Raw genomic sequence first — 17,437 nt, 5'->3', positions numbered from 1 at the left:
AGTCACAAGTAAGGCTTGCATTAACACTGCAATGTAGTTACTGTGAAAATCCCCATGTCGCCACATTCTGGCACCTGTTCGGGTACACTAAGGGAGAATTTAGCATGGCCAATGCACCTAACCCGCACATTTTTGGACTGTGGGAAGAGACACCTGGAGGAAACCCAAGCAGATACGGGGAGAACCTGCAAACTCCACACATAGTGACCCAAGCCAGGAATTGAACCTGGGTCCCTGGCGCTGTGAGGCAGCAGTGCTAACCACTGTGCTGCCCAACCTGTGCCATATTCCAGCACCTGTTTGGGTACACTGAGGGAGAATTTAGCATGGCCAATGCACCCTAACCAGCACATCTTTCGGACTGCGGGAGGAAACTGGAGCACCCGGAGGAAAACCACGCAGACACGGGGAGAACACGCAGACTCCGCACAGACAGTGACCCAAGCCTAGAATCGAACTTGTGTCCCTGGCGGTGAGGTAGCAGTGCTAACCACTGTGCCACCCTTGCCACTTGATTGGCAGGAGCAACAAAACAAGGGCATAGGAATGCATCAAGGAGGAGGAGAAGGAAAGAAATTCATAAACTGTACTTCACAATACGAAATACAACTCAGCAGAGCAGAATTAGACATGCATTCATCTCATATGGGCAGGTGCCAGTACTCATGGAATTCAGCAATTGACCTATTGCATAACTTAAGCCTTTAAAAGTTCAAACTGCAACCCTGCTCAACAGAAGGATAGTGCTGTTAAAGGCAGCAGCCTGTACCTTGAACTCTTAGCTCAATGTTAAAGTTTATTTATTAGTGGCACAAGTAGGCTTACATTAACACTGCAATGAAGTTACTGCAAAAATCCCCTAGTCGCCACACTCAAAAACAGCACAGGTCTAATAGACCAATGAATAACCATCTCCCATGCTGCAAAATTCAGTGATCTATGTTCTGATCATCCAGAGGACCAGTCACCTCCAAATGGTAAGAATCATAGAATCCTGACAGTGCAGGAGGCCATTTGGCCCATCGAGTCTGCACCGACAACAATTCCATCCAGGTCCTACCCCCCCATATTTACCCTACTAATCCCTCTAACCTACGCATCCCGGGACACTAAGGGACAATTTAGCACGGCCAATCAACCTAACCCGCATGTCTTTCAGACTGTGGGAGGAAACCGGAGCACCCGGAGGACACGAAGAGGATGGTGCAGACTCCACACAGACAGTGACCCAGGCCGGGGATCGAACCCAGGTCCCTGGCGCTGCGAGACAGCAGTGCTAACCACTGTACCACCGATAGTTTTCAATATACTCCCGGCAGGAACTTAACTGCTCTATAACTCTGGGTGGTGAATCAAGCACAGTAAAACTGAGGAAAAACCTTTATCCTCAAAAACAATTCAAAAGATGCAAGAGGTAAACTTGAAATACTTTTATTTTTGTTTTAAACAGCTTTCTAGAAGATACATAAAAACACAGTATGTGAAAGGAATTCACAGGCTTTCAACATTTTCTGTAAACAGCAATGACAAACAGTCACACAGTTCAAGAAACAAATGACAAAAAAAAACTTGACAAATTGTAATTCAAGACAAACTATTCCTGCTCAGTATCAATCCCAGAACGTGAATTCAGCCCAGACTGCCTAAAGAACATCTAGGCAAGATGATCAAATTTTGCTTACGCAAAATACAACAAAAATCTGCATCTTTTACAGGCCATAAGCTATGGGCATTACACAGCATTTATACTAAGGACTACCCTCTCCCAGTAGAGCTACAATAAAAAGTGGGAAACAGTAAAGTGTTCCTTGATGCGGCTACTCCTCCTCAGACAACGACTGATCAATGGAGTATGCCATGAATAGGACATCAGGCCGAGCTGGAACCGAGGGATGGCCTGGTCTCACAATCTCAAAGCCCATGAAGCTGAATGTCCTCAGAAGCAAGGCTGTTGAGGGAAGAACAACAATCCGACATTAGTGAACAAACAGAATATCCGCACCAGCTAACTGCGCGCAGCAATTAACCAACGGTTTATAGATCAAGAGACTTTGCAAAATTCAGAACAGGTACCCTCGTTTTGTTGCTCCCACGTATGAACTATGCTATCCCCGCTACTTCACCTGCCTGGCAGGCGATTTTCTTACCTCTTGGTTCAGTTCATTCTCCTTGTCTCATGTGTGTTTAGGAGGTGAACTTGTCAAATGGACAGGCAGTGGACTAGGTAGTGTTGTGAAAGTGCAACCATACATTGGAGATGTCCAATTCCACATGCACTATTAAATGCCATGTGACCTGCAATCGCTCTTTTGCAGTGGTTTTCCATTGTGAAATGCCATTTCCACACAATATACAGCATGTGCAGTGTAGATCCATACCTCATTCACTATGGGTAATCACTAATTGCATTCATTATCCTGTATGCCATTATCTTTCCATACAATATATGGGATTACATTAATATTCATAATGTAAATAAAATTATAATTGAAGTTCTTCCAGAAAATTCTGTAGCTGAGAAAATTCATTTCTTCTCTACTTGCTCACCAACTGTTTGGATTTTTAAAGTAAAGTTTATTTATTAGTCACAAGTAGGCTTACATTAACACTGCAATGAAGTTACTGTGAAAATCCCCTAGTCGCCACGCTCCGGCGCCTGTCCGGGTACACAGAGGGAGACTTTAGCACAGCCAATGCACCCTAACCAGCACGTCTTTCGGATTGTGGGAGGAAACCAGGGCACCCGGAGGAAACTCACGCAGACACGGGGAGAATGTGCAAACTCCACACAGACAGTGATCCAAGACGGGAAGCGAACCTGGGTCCCTGGTACTGTGAGGCAGCAGTGCCTGTAGTTGGTCTAGTTGGACCAAGGAGCGGCACAGGCTTGGAGGGCCAAAGGGCCTGTTTCCTGTGCTGTACTGTCCTTTGCTAACCACTGTGCCACCGTACCGCCCTTATAGCAGACAGTGAAGATAACTGTCGGCTGTGCATCAATGCCGCTCTCCTTGTTCGACACAACAAGAGCGGATTCTGCAGTTTGGTCTCTACCTACTCAGCTGCTGTAGTGAGACTAATGCATTTCGAATGACAAACAGCAGCAAGTGCGACTTCAAACCACCCCAAAGACAGCCAGTCCTGGAAATGACATTATAGGGCAGGGTGAACCGCCAAATTTCCTTCCTAGTGTAATTCCTGCTGCCATGCAGCGATGCCACAACACTTTGTTGGGTGCTGCAGCAGCTTAGGAGAGAGGGGAGCAGACTTGGGGCTCCATGTATCAATTTCAAGTTTTTAAAAGGAGATTTTCTGGAATATAATGCTTCAATTTAGAAGCAGCAGGGGAGAGTACCTAGCCTAGATTTTTCTCTTTTCAACTGAAGGTTGCAGGTGGAATCATCAATTTAAGATTTCTACTTCAGCAACCCATTTCATTAATCAGCCCAATCTTTGGGAGGAAGACTTTACTATGAATAAGAGACTTGTATCCAGGCTCAACTGCGACTGGATCCACAAAATCAGACATAGCAGACAGGCACAAGTAATTGAACATGTGCCTACTCTCCTAGTTGTCAGGACTAAAAGACTTGGGAGTTCACTATATGACCAGCATGTAATCACAACTCGATCACATTCCAGTACGCGAGATTACAAACAGCTCTTACCTCGATCCTCTCTCTTCTTGTAGAAGCAGACAAATACATACTCCACCTTCATCTTCTCCTCAGCAAATTCTAACAACGCAGTTAACCTGCCATATGAAAACAATAGTGAGCTCAAAGTAACAGCAAACAACTTGGCCCAGCCTCTGAAATTTCTGCCCTCGTTGCAAGTTACACGCAGAGATCAAAGGATCAATATAAAGATGATCATACAACCACACAGCTTTATAACAGAAGTCAATTGGACATGGTAGTGACAAAGGATTATCGTTGGAATCATGCCACCCCTAATTTAACTTGAATGAATGTGATTCAACAGCTCAATATAATCAAACCTGCAGGTTATATTGAACTAGTGAAAGCTCAAGAATGAGGCAGCAGCCCATGTAAACAAGCAAGCAATACGGACCTTACTAAAGCCAAACCTAATTTAAGGCCAATACCAGAATGAACTTAGAAGCGGCTAGAGGGATAGATGTTAAAGTGGTAATTGACAATATGGAAGGATGTTCCAAGCCAGTGAAGATTAGTTGGTTATTTGAGTTTGGTGATGAAGATGTTTGAACACTTTTACACTGATGGCACCAGTGCCACCTTGAAGGTGAGGAAAATAGTGATAAGGACCTCAAGTTATTTAACTTGAGTAGTAGTCAAATAAGTTCTACAGTGCTTACGCAGCGTAAAGAGGACCACATCTAGTCCAGTTTCACTTCAGTTACAGGACCAGTAACTCCCCTATATAGATGAATCCACAAATTAATTCACTTTGTTAAAGTTGGTACATGGAAGTGCGGAGGGTTGGCAAGAGCGATAAAGGTGGTTAACTTTATGATACAGCGAATAGCTTTGTGCAGAGCTGAGTGGAACCCAATAAGTGAAGTTACAGATTAGCAACTGCAGGCAAGTCTGGGCATGAGGAAAAAACCACTAAAGGAGAAATACCAAATAAGGTATTGCAGCAAGACCAATACTAGGCAGAAGGAACATTCTGCAACATGGAACCTTATAAATAACATTCACTAACAATAGCTGCTGAGAACATTTAATTGTAGCCCGTGTAACTGCATTGTGTGAAGCCAGAAGAATAATGTTTATCAGAATTAACTACTAAAGTGATCATATTTCAACTGAAGCTCAGAAATCTCAGCACTTTGGGATCCATCAGGATATATGCAGCATAAACATGGGGAATTAGGAGCAGAAGTAGACAATTCAGCCCTTTGAGTCTGCTCCGCCATTCAATCAGATCATGGCTGATCTCTCCCTGGTCTCAAATCCACTTCCCCCCACTTTTTTTTATTAGAAATATATCTAACTCCTTCTTGAAACCATTTAATGATTCACAATAACAATTCCACCACATTACGGGGCAGCAAGTTCCACAAATTCACCGCCCTCTGCGAGAAGTAGTTTCTCTACCTTTGTGACCTCCTGTTCTACATTGCCCCTCAAGAGGAAATATTTGGTCTACATCTATAATCCCGTTTAAAATTTTATATACCTCGATCAGATCTTCTCTCACCTATCTAAACTCCAGCCAGTATAAGCCCCAAACTGTTTAATCTCTCCTCACACGTCAACCCCTTCAGCTCCATAGTCAATCTGGTGAGCCTCCTCTGAACTGCCTCCAATGCCACCACACCCTTCCTCAATTGACAGCAAAACTGGACATGAAAATACACACCCAGATCCTGCTGCCTGGATGCATTTTGAATCTGATTTCCATTTAGGTAATGATTTGGCGATTTTTTCTGCCAAGATGGATAACCTCACATTTATCCAAATTATGGTCCATTCTCCTAGCCTACCTATAACCATCTGTAAAATCTTTATATCCTCTTCACTGCCTGCTTTGCAAACTATTTTAGTACCATCCGCACACAAATGTTGCTGTAAAGTGAATGCAGTACCTCAAACTTGCAACGGTTCATATGTCACTCACCTGGACAGTAAACAAAACGCCTGTAATCACATTTCGGTGGCTGTTGGAATATTTATCACCTCAGGCATACTACAGTAAATGTTTTCCAAAGCTGATGCATTGCACAAAAGATTAGGATCCAGCAGCTCATTTTACCATGCTAACCAATTTGCATACTCCATTCAACACACATCTTGCTCTCAGCAATTAGGTTTGTGTCTCAATACTAACAATTAAGCTTGTGACCACCCCTTTCCCCAGTCTACACTAAGCAGCAGGATGGAAAGACGCAATGGTGCTGATGGAATTTTTAAAACAGCATGGTTTCACATAACTCACCCTTCTTTGCTTCCTTCTGCCAAAACGCCATTAGGAATTTCCACAAAGAGATTCTTATTGGAGAAAACTGCATCCCATTTGGAGGTCTTGGAGTCTGTTAACTTGTATTGAAAATGGATAATATGTTGCTTTCCATTCACCGGTAGCTCTTGCGTTACAGTTAGCTTCTCATCCTGCAAAGGGGAAAGGTGCCAATTGTAAAAGGTACTCTTGCCATGGTTCCACTAGCAACCTCTGCAATTCACCATGAGAAATACCCTGAACCTGAACAGAATTGTTTAATCACACAATGATCACGGATCATATAGATAGAGAAACCCTCTAGCCTTTCAGAGTTGTAAGCTAAATACATTCTTACCAAATTTCAGATGTGCAAGTATGCTACTAGCAAACCTGATGAACTACCAGCCCTCCTTTCTCAGTCCATAGCTGCTTTTCCTTCCTTTCCAGTATACATTGCTACTCTTCCAGCCCACCACCCTCATGACACTGCTCTCCCTCCTCGTATAGAAAAGCAGTCTTCCTCCCTGTTTCTGTGAGATAACACTGCTCCCCACAGGCCCAATTCTGCCACACTCTGATGCAATCACAAAACTATCAAAATCTGCCATTCCTGCTGATGGTGTAGACGGACCAGTTTATAATTCAGGTTCAAAACGCAAGGGGAAAGTCACAGGGCAGAGGATCACTTCTCTGGGATTCATCCAGTTGTCACTCTTCATTTGTGAATTGGGAAAGCAAATCTAACCAAACAATCAAGGGGACATCAACCGCCAAGTAGGATGGTGAAAAGCACGGGTGCCAGCTTTCCATTCCTTATGTACCAGCGGAAATCAGAACTGGCCAAGCACGTTACCCAAGAGAAATAAAACCCAGTCATTTTCCAAGCAGCTAACGCAGAATGGATCAGGAATGAAATCCGCAACTTCAGTAGACTGTGTAATGTGCTCACTATCCGAGCAGCCAAAGAACCTTCAAATAGCACTTCCAAAACAAAACTCAGCAACAAAACAGAAAATTACTTTCCATGGGGTAACATAAAAGGGTCAGTCTGGTCGCAGGAACCTTGATAAAGTGCAAATGAAGAGTGAACAGTGTTCGCAAGGAATTGTCAAAATTGGATCTAGTGCAATTTGAGCTGAATCCAGAAGTTCCCAGTGGGACTACACAGTTAGTGTTAGGGACCATCAGCTCCCTGCCTTGCTGCAGCAACACTGGTGACCCAAGAGCAGACCCTCTCTCCACCCCCCCCCGCCCCCCGGGTTCACAATGAGCCCCGAGTGTACATTCTAACTTCAGATGCTGAGCAGGCCTGGGATGTTGATGCAGGCAGAGGCTGGCAAGGGTAACTCAACCACCAACTAAGTGAAGAAAAAAAATTGGAAAGTAGTGGCAGCATCAAAATTTGTGTTGCTGCTCCTGTTCAGGTCCTTACCACAGGCTGGCAACACTTCACATTTATAGAGTACTTCAATTTTAGATCTGAAACCTTAAAATCTTAGATTTTCGATCCACCATTTCTAATTTCTCTTGGATAACAGATGCCGATCATGAAGGATGGCTGCACCAGAGCCACTGGAAATGGGAGCTACTGAGAGTGGAAATCTGACTGGGCTTCAGCCACCTTCCCTTTACCACATTCTTGGACTACTGGTGGCTTTTGTTGGCGAGATCACCCACACTTTCCTCTGCTATTTTACAGTAACCATTTCCTCCCCATTTGTTGGCTCAATATCAACTCCTTTCACCATCACTTTTGTCATTTAATCAACGCCCTGCAATCAGAGACTTTTTTCCTGGCTGTGTAAGCTGAATCCACCAGTCTTGAAGGCTCCGATTGACCTGAAACATTAACTCTGCTTCCCTTTCCATTGATACTTGGAAATGTTGAGTATTTTCAGCTTTTTCTATTTGAACATATGCATCCTTAACACATGCGTCCACAAAGAACACTGCAGCAAGACTAGTGGAATAAAATTCAGAAATATTTTCAAAATAATTTTAAAAAGGCTATTTAAAACTGGGAAAACTTTCAGTATCTTCCTGTACATTGAAAATAGAAACAGGAGTAGGAGGCCATTTGGTCCTTCAAGCCTGCCCCGCCATTCATTTTGATCATGGCTGATTAAATTCAATATCCTGATTCCCACCTTCCCCCCTCCATATCCCTCGAGCATCTCCTCCAACTATACATTGCAATCCTGCCCTGCCACACCAAACAGAAAAATAAACCTGTTAGTGTAAGAACAACATTAAGATTTCTCCCCTGCCCTATCCCCATAACCCCACTAATCCCCCTAACCAACACATCTTTGGACACCAAGGAGCAATTAACATGGCCAATCCCCCTAACTGGTACATCTTTGGACTGTGGGAGGAAATGGGAACACCCGGAGGAAACCCACGTCAAGTTGGAAGTAATTAAATATACATTAACTGGTTTGAACAGATTGCTTTAAGCTTCATTGCTGAAATGCCTCTTCTCCCGAGTAATCGGATGCACTCAAAAATTCGATAACTTTAAACGCACTCCTGGATTTCCTCACTTCCATAGAAAATTTGGGAAGGCAGGCAAGATTCCATTAGAGCAAGCTGGACTTTGTGTCCTCTTTCACAACTCCCCCAACATCTCAGAGTGAAACTATAACCAGCCGTGAATTCTGCACTTGCGCGAACCTGGCTTGAATGCACAGGATTTTCCAGATGATTAACAATGATGCAACTTCAAATTGTACACAAGCTGAAGCCAATTCTTTTTTTGCAAGCACCATTACTATTTTGGAATTCACCCTGCTTGTTATACATTATAACTTGCTTTAATTCTATAGGAATGGCCAGAACCATCTGATAAGTGCTCCTAGTTCTGACCACTCCTTCTCTGTGCCCATTATCAGCGCTGTTCAGATACTGCCTCTGTACAAGATAAGAAAACAAATATGCTTACTGTGTGTAAGAGAGCTGTAAGAGTGTGATCCCTTCCATTCCCTCGCCCACCCGGGATCTTCACTGATGGGTGAGGGGCATCAGGAGCACCACAGAGGCCCTGGACTGAGGTGCCTGCAGTACTGTTGCTGAGATGTACCACTCAAAGGAGGAATACTACTGTAAACAAAAAATCAAAATGTTAGAACTTGGTGAAAGCAAAAGTCAAAGACATAGATAGTAACAAAAGAAAGACATACCTTCCAGCTTACACCACCTTCTTACCAATAGAAATCCTACTTTGTTAATATTAAAGTTGCCATATGCATCCTCACTGAAAGTCTGTCACATTATATCTACTAAATAAAATATACCCAAATAGCATTTCTTTCTGCATCCATAACATTTAAACCCCAGCTCCTGGGTTGAGTAAGCAAGTTAGAAAAAAATATCTGACAAACAGTCAAGCCTCTTTTTAAAGTGCTTAGATATTAACAATGGACAAGGTGCGAGCTTCACTGAGTAACAATTAAAATGAATTGGAGGTCACAACAAATTAGTCGCACCCTCAGCAAACAACAGCAAAAACAATACAAGTACTGCACCCATCTCAATGTCAGGATAATACTGTATACAAAATGGCCACTGCCTATCTGACTGATTACACTCAAGTTTGGGATATTTGTGGAAGATAAATACTTGCTTGTAACATTAGCCACATACAGCATTTAAATCACTTTAAATAATTTAAGGATCTCAAAACTACAGTTCAAAGTCACAACATCAGTTTGATAAGCATGTTATTAATTGAATTATTGCCCTTGGCTGCGCACAACAGACATTCCTGACCCCATCCACTGATTGCTGCTATAAAGTGCTCATTGCACCCAATACATTCAGAATATCACCGTGACACAAATGTATCCTATTATATTCAGCAGCGGTTAAAATAAACTGGGAGGTGCAAATCAGTATTCTTTTGTATGTACTAATTTAAATGGAATCAGACTACACTATTTCCCCATATCTAGCTTAATGTCAAAATTTTCTTTGTGGCATCATCAGTACACTATACAAAATTCCAAGATTAAAATAACTATCCTGTAGTCAGACTTCCCACCAATCAATCAATTCAGGATAGAACCAAAAATAAATGACCAAGACTATTTTGCAATCAGGCATTGAATGATTTCATACAGTGAGCTGTTTAAGGTTTTCTGCATTACTAGCATCTGTGGAAGATCTTAAGCATGGGCACCCGTCCTAATTACTTTTTATATCCACCCTGGAATCGCCTCAGACATTTTCACATTATAGTCACTATAAAAGTGTAAAGTTTTTCAAAAGAAATGCAGAATAAGTTGACTTAATCCAATCAATTTTTAGCACCTTGAAGAGCAAAACTGAGCACTCATTACTGTAACAAAACTACTGTAACAGTTACTGGCCAAAACATGTACCAGACGACCAGCTGATTATATTACATTATCCCCAACGCTTACTACATTTAAAAATAGTTTCGGAACCATGCAGAAATGCACCTGATGTCAACATCTGTGCCAGACCATATGGATAAACAGTCACATGACTACCCAAATACCAGGTTCACCCACAAAACAGAACTACATGCTTGCATCATAAGCTATAAATAACTCATGACTCAACTTGAAAGTTAAACATTTTTTCAACATTTTCTTAGAGCACCCTGGACTGGGAGGAGGGGAAGGGGAGTAAAAAGGGGACACAGGTAGCAGGTATCTCTCCTGATCACTCCCAAATGGCTGTTAGATTGATTCGGGTAAAAAAATATATCCTAAAACCGGCACAGAATAACCAAATACAGGTCAGAGGGAATTTATAGAACACATTTCATGTCCTCAAGACATGTCAAAGCACTTCTGAAAGTAGAGACACTACTACTTTGAGCAAACACACCAATAAATTTCAACAAACACCAGTAAGGGTAATGATCAGTTACAACTTTTCCCAGACAGAACACAGGAACTCCCAGCTCAGCTGCTGGAAAATTACCATGGGATCCTTTATACCCACCCACAATTATGCTCCATAACTGGTATGAATATTTAAACATACACTTTAAGCCTTAAACACTTTAACTCATGTCTTTAAACTACAATTTCACTCCACAAGTTCCACAGTGGCAGACAAAGAAAGGTTACCAAGGCAAGCTTTGAGTAGAGAAGGTTCAGAGAATAGGCACACAGGGGATCTAATTAACAATCTACAAAAAACCCAAAGGCAACATCTGCAGCAAGGCAGCCTCAAACATTGCAAACAGCTGATGGAAGATGATACTCCCACATAAAAATAGAAGTCTAGAGTTCTTTAACTTGATGAAACAATTCATTTACATTTCTCTCAAAACAGAACAGTTGACAAGGCTATTGTATAGGGTACAGGGTGCAAGTGTTGTCACAAACATGGACAACCACAACAGGAACATATTTTGTACGGAAATGAAAAAGCCACAATGTTGTAGCTCCGTGCAGCAAGGTCCCATGTGCTACAGTAATAATAATCTCAGATGTCAGAGCACTGGGTGAAAGATTAAGGTACATGAGCAAGCTTTGCACCGACTGAAGTGATACCTAGCGCAAAGTGAGGTGGCAGTTGTTGCTCTACCCGAGGGAAGTGTTCCGACAAACATCTCCAGCTGCTTCAATAAGCAATCTGCAATGAGCAGGAAAGAAATAGCAATGTTGGCCGATTGCATCCATTCCCAATTCCTCTGCTTGGGTGCATGCAATCTTGGGTTGATAAAGGGGCAAGTAATATCTGTGCCTCTCAAGTGCACCTTAAATTCAATTCCTCCACCACCAGTGCAACATGGCTGTAGTGTGTACTGTCGACAGCGCGCACTGCATGGACCACCACGGCTCTGAACACCTTCCAAACCTGTGACATCTACCATCTAGAAAGACAAGCACAACAGGGGCATGGGTACACCATCAGCTCCCAGTTCTCATTCAAATCACCGTGACTTGGATGCCTCCCCATTTAGTCTGTCTACATCATGTTGCAAGTCAGGTTCGGACTTCTAAAAACCCATAGGTTCACTTCCTGTCCATCAGTTTAATAAAGTATAGCCAGCATCAGCTGCCAAACACAAATCTTGGAGTTAACAAAACAGAGCTGACTGGAATGCAATCAAACCTCACTGCGCCCCTTTGGTGCAGTTTGCAACTGTCCCTTAAAGCAGACTTGATACAAAAAAGGTGACAGAATAAGAGAGATTACAGCTGTGTCGGACACATCCTCACAAATGGATGCCTTGCGCATTTGTATAGTAATAACCCTGTAACATCACAGCCCAATAGTTTCGCTTGAACAGAGATTATAAAGTGACTAGAATGTGGATTTATGCTGCAAGTGATTATACACATTGGGAAGGGAGATTATTCCATTACTACCATTTCACACAAATTTGCATGCTTGCATGTGATCAAGTTACATCCTTCCTCCGAATTCAAATGTGGAACAAATGCCTTGAAACGACTACACAATTCTACGTATGCAAGTGTTCCTGAAGTGGGAATTTACAGGTAGCAGCAGGCTAATGAACTGTGAAGTCACAAATGCCACACTGCTTTTCACAACTTGTCTGCAAATGTATTTTAAGATGGTTCCAAACCCAGATTGTGGGTGAGAAGTGTGTTCACTACACTCTTGGGTTGCACCATTTTGAGAAACTGACTACAACTTGACATCAAAAGCCAAGGAAGGATGCAGTATGGTCACAAACAGGAATATGCAAAATACCAATCAGCACCTTATCATCTCAAAAGTCACATTTATTCTTAGTGAAATTATATCAGATCACCCAACTCTTTATATAACTGCCTGAGGTATTTCAATGGTGAAATCAGTTGTAATACGCTGCAATTTCTTTTAACACCCTATAGAACTACACGGGTTTCCTTCCTCAGTGGAGCTATAAATTTCTTGTAGGAGACAATCCAGTTTCCACAAAACTAATGCACACAATGTATCATCTTAATAAGCAGCAAAAATCAATATGGCACTGTACAGTTCAAAACTACATTAGAATACTCTAGTCAATAATTCCAAAGACATATAATTCTAAGTTCATCGAATCAGAACTATTCCAAGGTCAAACATCTGATTACTTGCAAAACACATTCAAGGATTCCAGCTGCATTTCCATGGCTCAAAGTGCTCCAATGTCAAACTCTGTTCACTTATCACTGTGTGAACTCCTCGGGAAATTTATTCCACGGTATCAGTTTACCAAGAACGTGCAAATAGCACTGTTTTGGAAACTATATCAGCAGGTTATGCGGACTGGTCATTTGGGTCAGAATGTGCCAATGTAACAGAATCCCTATTTAAAAACCATACTTTTGCTATATCTCCTCTGGCAGAAAGGTGCAATGAGGATGTGGCAGAGTTTCCATTATGTTTGGACATAAGACACTCTTCATGGTAGAGACTGACGTGGGCAGGGATTTAAGACAGTAACTGAATATTTTCCCTTGCATTTTACTGGATCGTGACATCCTGTGACTCACAATGCAACTCCTTTGCAGTGTCACTCTCTTGCTTGTATTCATTGACGCTAAGATCTCTACACGTTTATTGTTGCAGCTTTGGAAAACAGGTGAATTAATAGTCTGACGCCAGCCATTAACCTGATCTAGCTTCCCTTAGTTTGGTTCAGTTCTGTTAAGAGATATTATTTTTAAGTTCCACATCAAAATATCAAGCTACCATTTCTTTTACAGATGAGGTGTGTATTACAAACATTCAGGCTATCAAATACCAACTTGTCTTGTAAAACTAAACAAAAGGAGAATTACTTTCTGAACTCCTTCAATTGTTAAGTCCTTTGAGTATTATATCCAGAACTGAGCAAAATAAGTACAATCCTTTTCTGTTAAACATTACAAAGTTAATAACGAGTAATGTAAATTTTCTTTGTAAAGCAGCCAATTGACTGCACTGCCACACACAATTATTCCATAGTCCATGAGATGATTCAGAACGTCCAACGCACCAACAGAAGAGTTCCATTTTAGCATTCCCTACCCTGAAAGAACTACAGCCCAAAACAATAAACAAATTCATTCACTGCAAATTACCTTTCACTTAAGCGACACCTGAAACATTCAAAAACTCATATTTTGGGACCCACAAGCAAGTGCACAAAACACCAAAGAAATATTTCCATATAGAAGCTAGCAGTGTCCAAAGGTTCAACCACATACATCCTTATTTACATAGAACTAGAGGTTGTGACCATCACTCATTAGACAACACGCAAATTAGAAGGGAGATGCGCAGGACTGTTGAAGCATACACAATACCACTGGTTAAAATATTCTGCTGTTAAAAAACAAAACAGGAAGTGCTACCAATACAGGGAGGCATCTATATGTATGCATGCACATTAGATGCATACAACAGCAAAACATCACATGACATACGACAATGTGTCACAATAACAGTTCCCATAAGGATTTCCTCAAGCTCCTCTAATTTCTTTTTTTGCAGTTCTCCAACCTCGAAGCTTTGAATGACAACCCTGAATGTGTCCTCTGGATATCCCTGACATATCTCCTTCATTTTCCTAATCCCCTCCAAAGCACCTTCATCTGCTGTTGTACCTATATCCTTATGAAAAATCATTCCACAATAACAGATCCTTTGTTTCCTCATCTGAAAAACCGTATTCTAACATATAGCAAATGTCACATTCCAACTTAGATTCAGCCAAACCTTGCCCAAAATCCACCCCTCACTCCATAGCTCAAGCTTATCCATTGCCCTCCCACCTCAACACGCCACTGTCCGGAAGCCTCCAGCGCACAATCAACCCCCACAACCCAACTAAACAAAATTCTACAGTCTGTCCCTCTGCGACCCAGATATCCAGAGTCATGCCAACTTACCCCCAACACCTCCACAATTGCCCCCCTCTAGGCAAAATGTCCAGTAAATTCTCCCCAATGCCCCTCCCCCCTTACAATGCCCTTATCCTAATATGTCCCTCAGCCCCCCCCAACTTTCCCCTCTCCCCCCACACTCACCCCAACTTTCCCCCCTCCCCCACACTCAACACCCCCAATATTTCCCCCGTTCCCCAACATTCCCCCCTCCCCGCACACTCAACACCCCCAATATTTCCCCCCTCCCCCCACACTCAACCCCCCCAACATTCCCCCCTCCCCCCACACTCAACCCAACATTCCCCCCTCCCCCACAATCAACCCAACATTCCCCCCTCCCCCCACACGCACCCCCCAACATTCCCCCTCCCCCACACTCAACCCCCCAACATTCCCCCCTCCCCCACACTCAACCCCCCAACATTCCCCCCTCCCCCACACTCAACCCCCCAACATTCCCCCCTCCCCCACTCAACCCCCCAACATTCCCCCCTCCCCCACACTCAACCCCCCAACATTCCCCCCTCCCCCACACTCAACCCCCCAACATTCCCCCCTCCCCCACACTCAACCCCCCAACATTCCCCCTCCCCCACACTCAACCCCCCAACATTCCCCCCTCCCCCACACTCAACCCCCCAACATTCCCCCCTCCCCCCACACTCAACACCCCCAATATTTCCCCCGTTCCCCAACATTCCCCCCTCCCCGCACTCTCAACACCCCCAATATTCCCCCCTCCCCCCACACTCAACCCCCCCCAACATTCCCTCCTCCCCCACGCACCCCCCAACATTCCCCCCTCCCCCACACTCAACCCCCCAACATTCCCCCTCCCCCACACTCAACCCCCCAACATTCCCCCTCCCCCACACTCAACCCCCCAACATTCCCCCCTCCCCCACACTCAACCCCCCAACATTCCCCCCTCCCCCACACTCAACCCCCCAACATTCCCCCCTCCCCCACACTCAACCCCCCAACATTCCCCCCTCCCCCACACTCAACCCCCCAACATTCCCCCCTCCCCCCACACGCACCCCCCCAACATCTCCCCCTCCCCCACGCACCCCCCAACATTCCCCCTCCCCCACACTCAACCCCCAACATTCCCCCCTCCCCCACACTCAACCCCCCAACATTCCCCCTCCCCCACACTCAACCCCCCCAACATTCCCCCTCCCCCCACACGCACCCCCCCAACATTCCCCCTCCCCCACACTCAACCCCCCAACATTCCCCCCTCCCCCACACTCAACCCCCCAACATTCCCCCTCCCCCACACTCAACCCCCCCAACATTCCCCCCTCCCCCACACTCAACCCCCCAACATTCCCCCCTCCCCCACACTCAACCCCCCAACATTCCCCCCTCCCCCCACACTCAACCCCCCAACATTCCCCCTCCCCCACACTCAACCCCCCAACATTCCCCCCTCCCCCACACTCAACCCCCCAACATTCCCCCTCCCCCACACTCAACCCCCCCAACATTCCCCCTCCCCCCACACGCACCCCCCCAACATTCCCCCTCCCCCACACTCAACCCCCCAACATTCCCCCCTCCCCCACACTCAACCCCCCAACATTCCCCCTCCCCCACACTCAACCCCCCAACATTCCCCCCTCCCCCCACACGCACCCCCCCCTCACCTCTCCTGGGTATTTATCATGGCGGGAGCCGGGCTCTTGTCTCTTTCTTTTCCGAAGTAGTGGCTGTTGAGTATCCGTTCGACGGAGCTCCTGACCATCCGGCCGCAGACAGAGGCCGCTTGCGGGGAGGGGGGGGTTATGCTGCGGCTCGCGGCGGCTCCATCCACACTCACTGGCTCGCGCTGTCTCGTCTCCACTCCGTCCGCCTTCCAGAACCTTCAGCGGCCGCCGCGCCTCCGCCGCGCGCTTATATAGCCGCGCGGGGCCTCATGGGGGGGGCGGCGGACAAAAACACACAAATCAAAAGAGCGGCGAAAATTTATCTCCTTCGGCGGCCGCCGCACCGCAATCCCTTTCGTTAATAAAAGATTTTCCCCGCCGGGTTAAATTCTCACTCCTTTATTTGTGTTTGTTCCATGACGTCAGCACCCCCTGTGATTGACAGGCGGGGGGGGCGGGGCCTGTCTCAGCTTCTCAATGGAGAGCTTGTCTCTCACTGCCTGTGTGTGCATCCAGCCACATTGCTTATTTGTGGCTTACTGCCCTGAGACAGACATGCAAAGCAAACATTTGCGTCCATGCCATTGTTGGTTCCACACTTTCAATGGTTCCTAGAATTCCAATCTTAAAGTTAGCAGCACAATATTGTCAGTGCTGGCAATCTGAAACAGGATTGGCCATGCTAAATTGCCCCTTAGTGTCTAAAGATGTGTAGGTTAGGTGGATTGGCCCATGCTAAATTGACCCTTAGTGCCCAAAGATGTGCGGGTTAGGTGGATTGGCCATGCTAAATTGTCCCTTAGTGTCAGGGGGACTTAGGTTTGATTGTGGTCGGTTCGGACTCGATGGGCCGAATGGGCTCCTTCAGCCCTGTAGGATTTTACGATTCTAAAAACAGAACATGCTGGAAAATCTCAACAGGTCTGCCAACATCTGTGGGAAGAGCCAACATTTTGAGTCTACATGAACCTTCGTCAGAGCATTTTCAGCCTTAAAGTTTATTTATTAGTGTCA

The 17,437-nt window shown here is 44.7% G+C and overlaps 1 protein-coding gene across 1 annotated transcript; it reads right to left on the bottom strand.

Moving 5' to 3' along the window:
* Positions 1–1,415: 1,415 nt before the first annotated feature.
* LOC144480547 (ornithine decarboxylase antizyme 2-like) lies at positions 1,416–16,652 on the bottom strand. Its single transcript, XM_078200124.1, is given in 6 exon segments — positions 1,416–1,948; positions 3,666–3,751; positions 5,923–6,095; positions 8,867–8,947; positions 8,949–9,024; positions 16,424–16,652. Coding segments are annotated over 6 exon segments (645 nt in total). The 5' UTR covers positions 16,522–16,652; the 3' UTR covers positions 1,416–1,817.
* Between the last annotated feature and the right edge of the window lie 785 nt (positions 16,653–17,437).

This window comes from Mustelus asterias, chromosome 29 (genome assembly GCF_964213995.1).
Source record: "Mustelus asterias chromosome 29, sMusAst1.hap1.1, whole genome shotgun sequence".
Lineage (NCBI taxonomy): Eukaryota > Metazoa > Chordata > Chondrichthyes > Carcharhiniformes > Triakidae > Mustelus > Mustelus asterias.
Note: the sequence above shows the minus strand (reverse complement) of the source record. Positions and strands in the feature narration are given on the sequence as shown.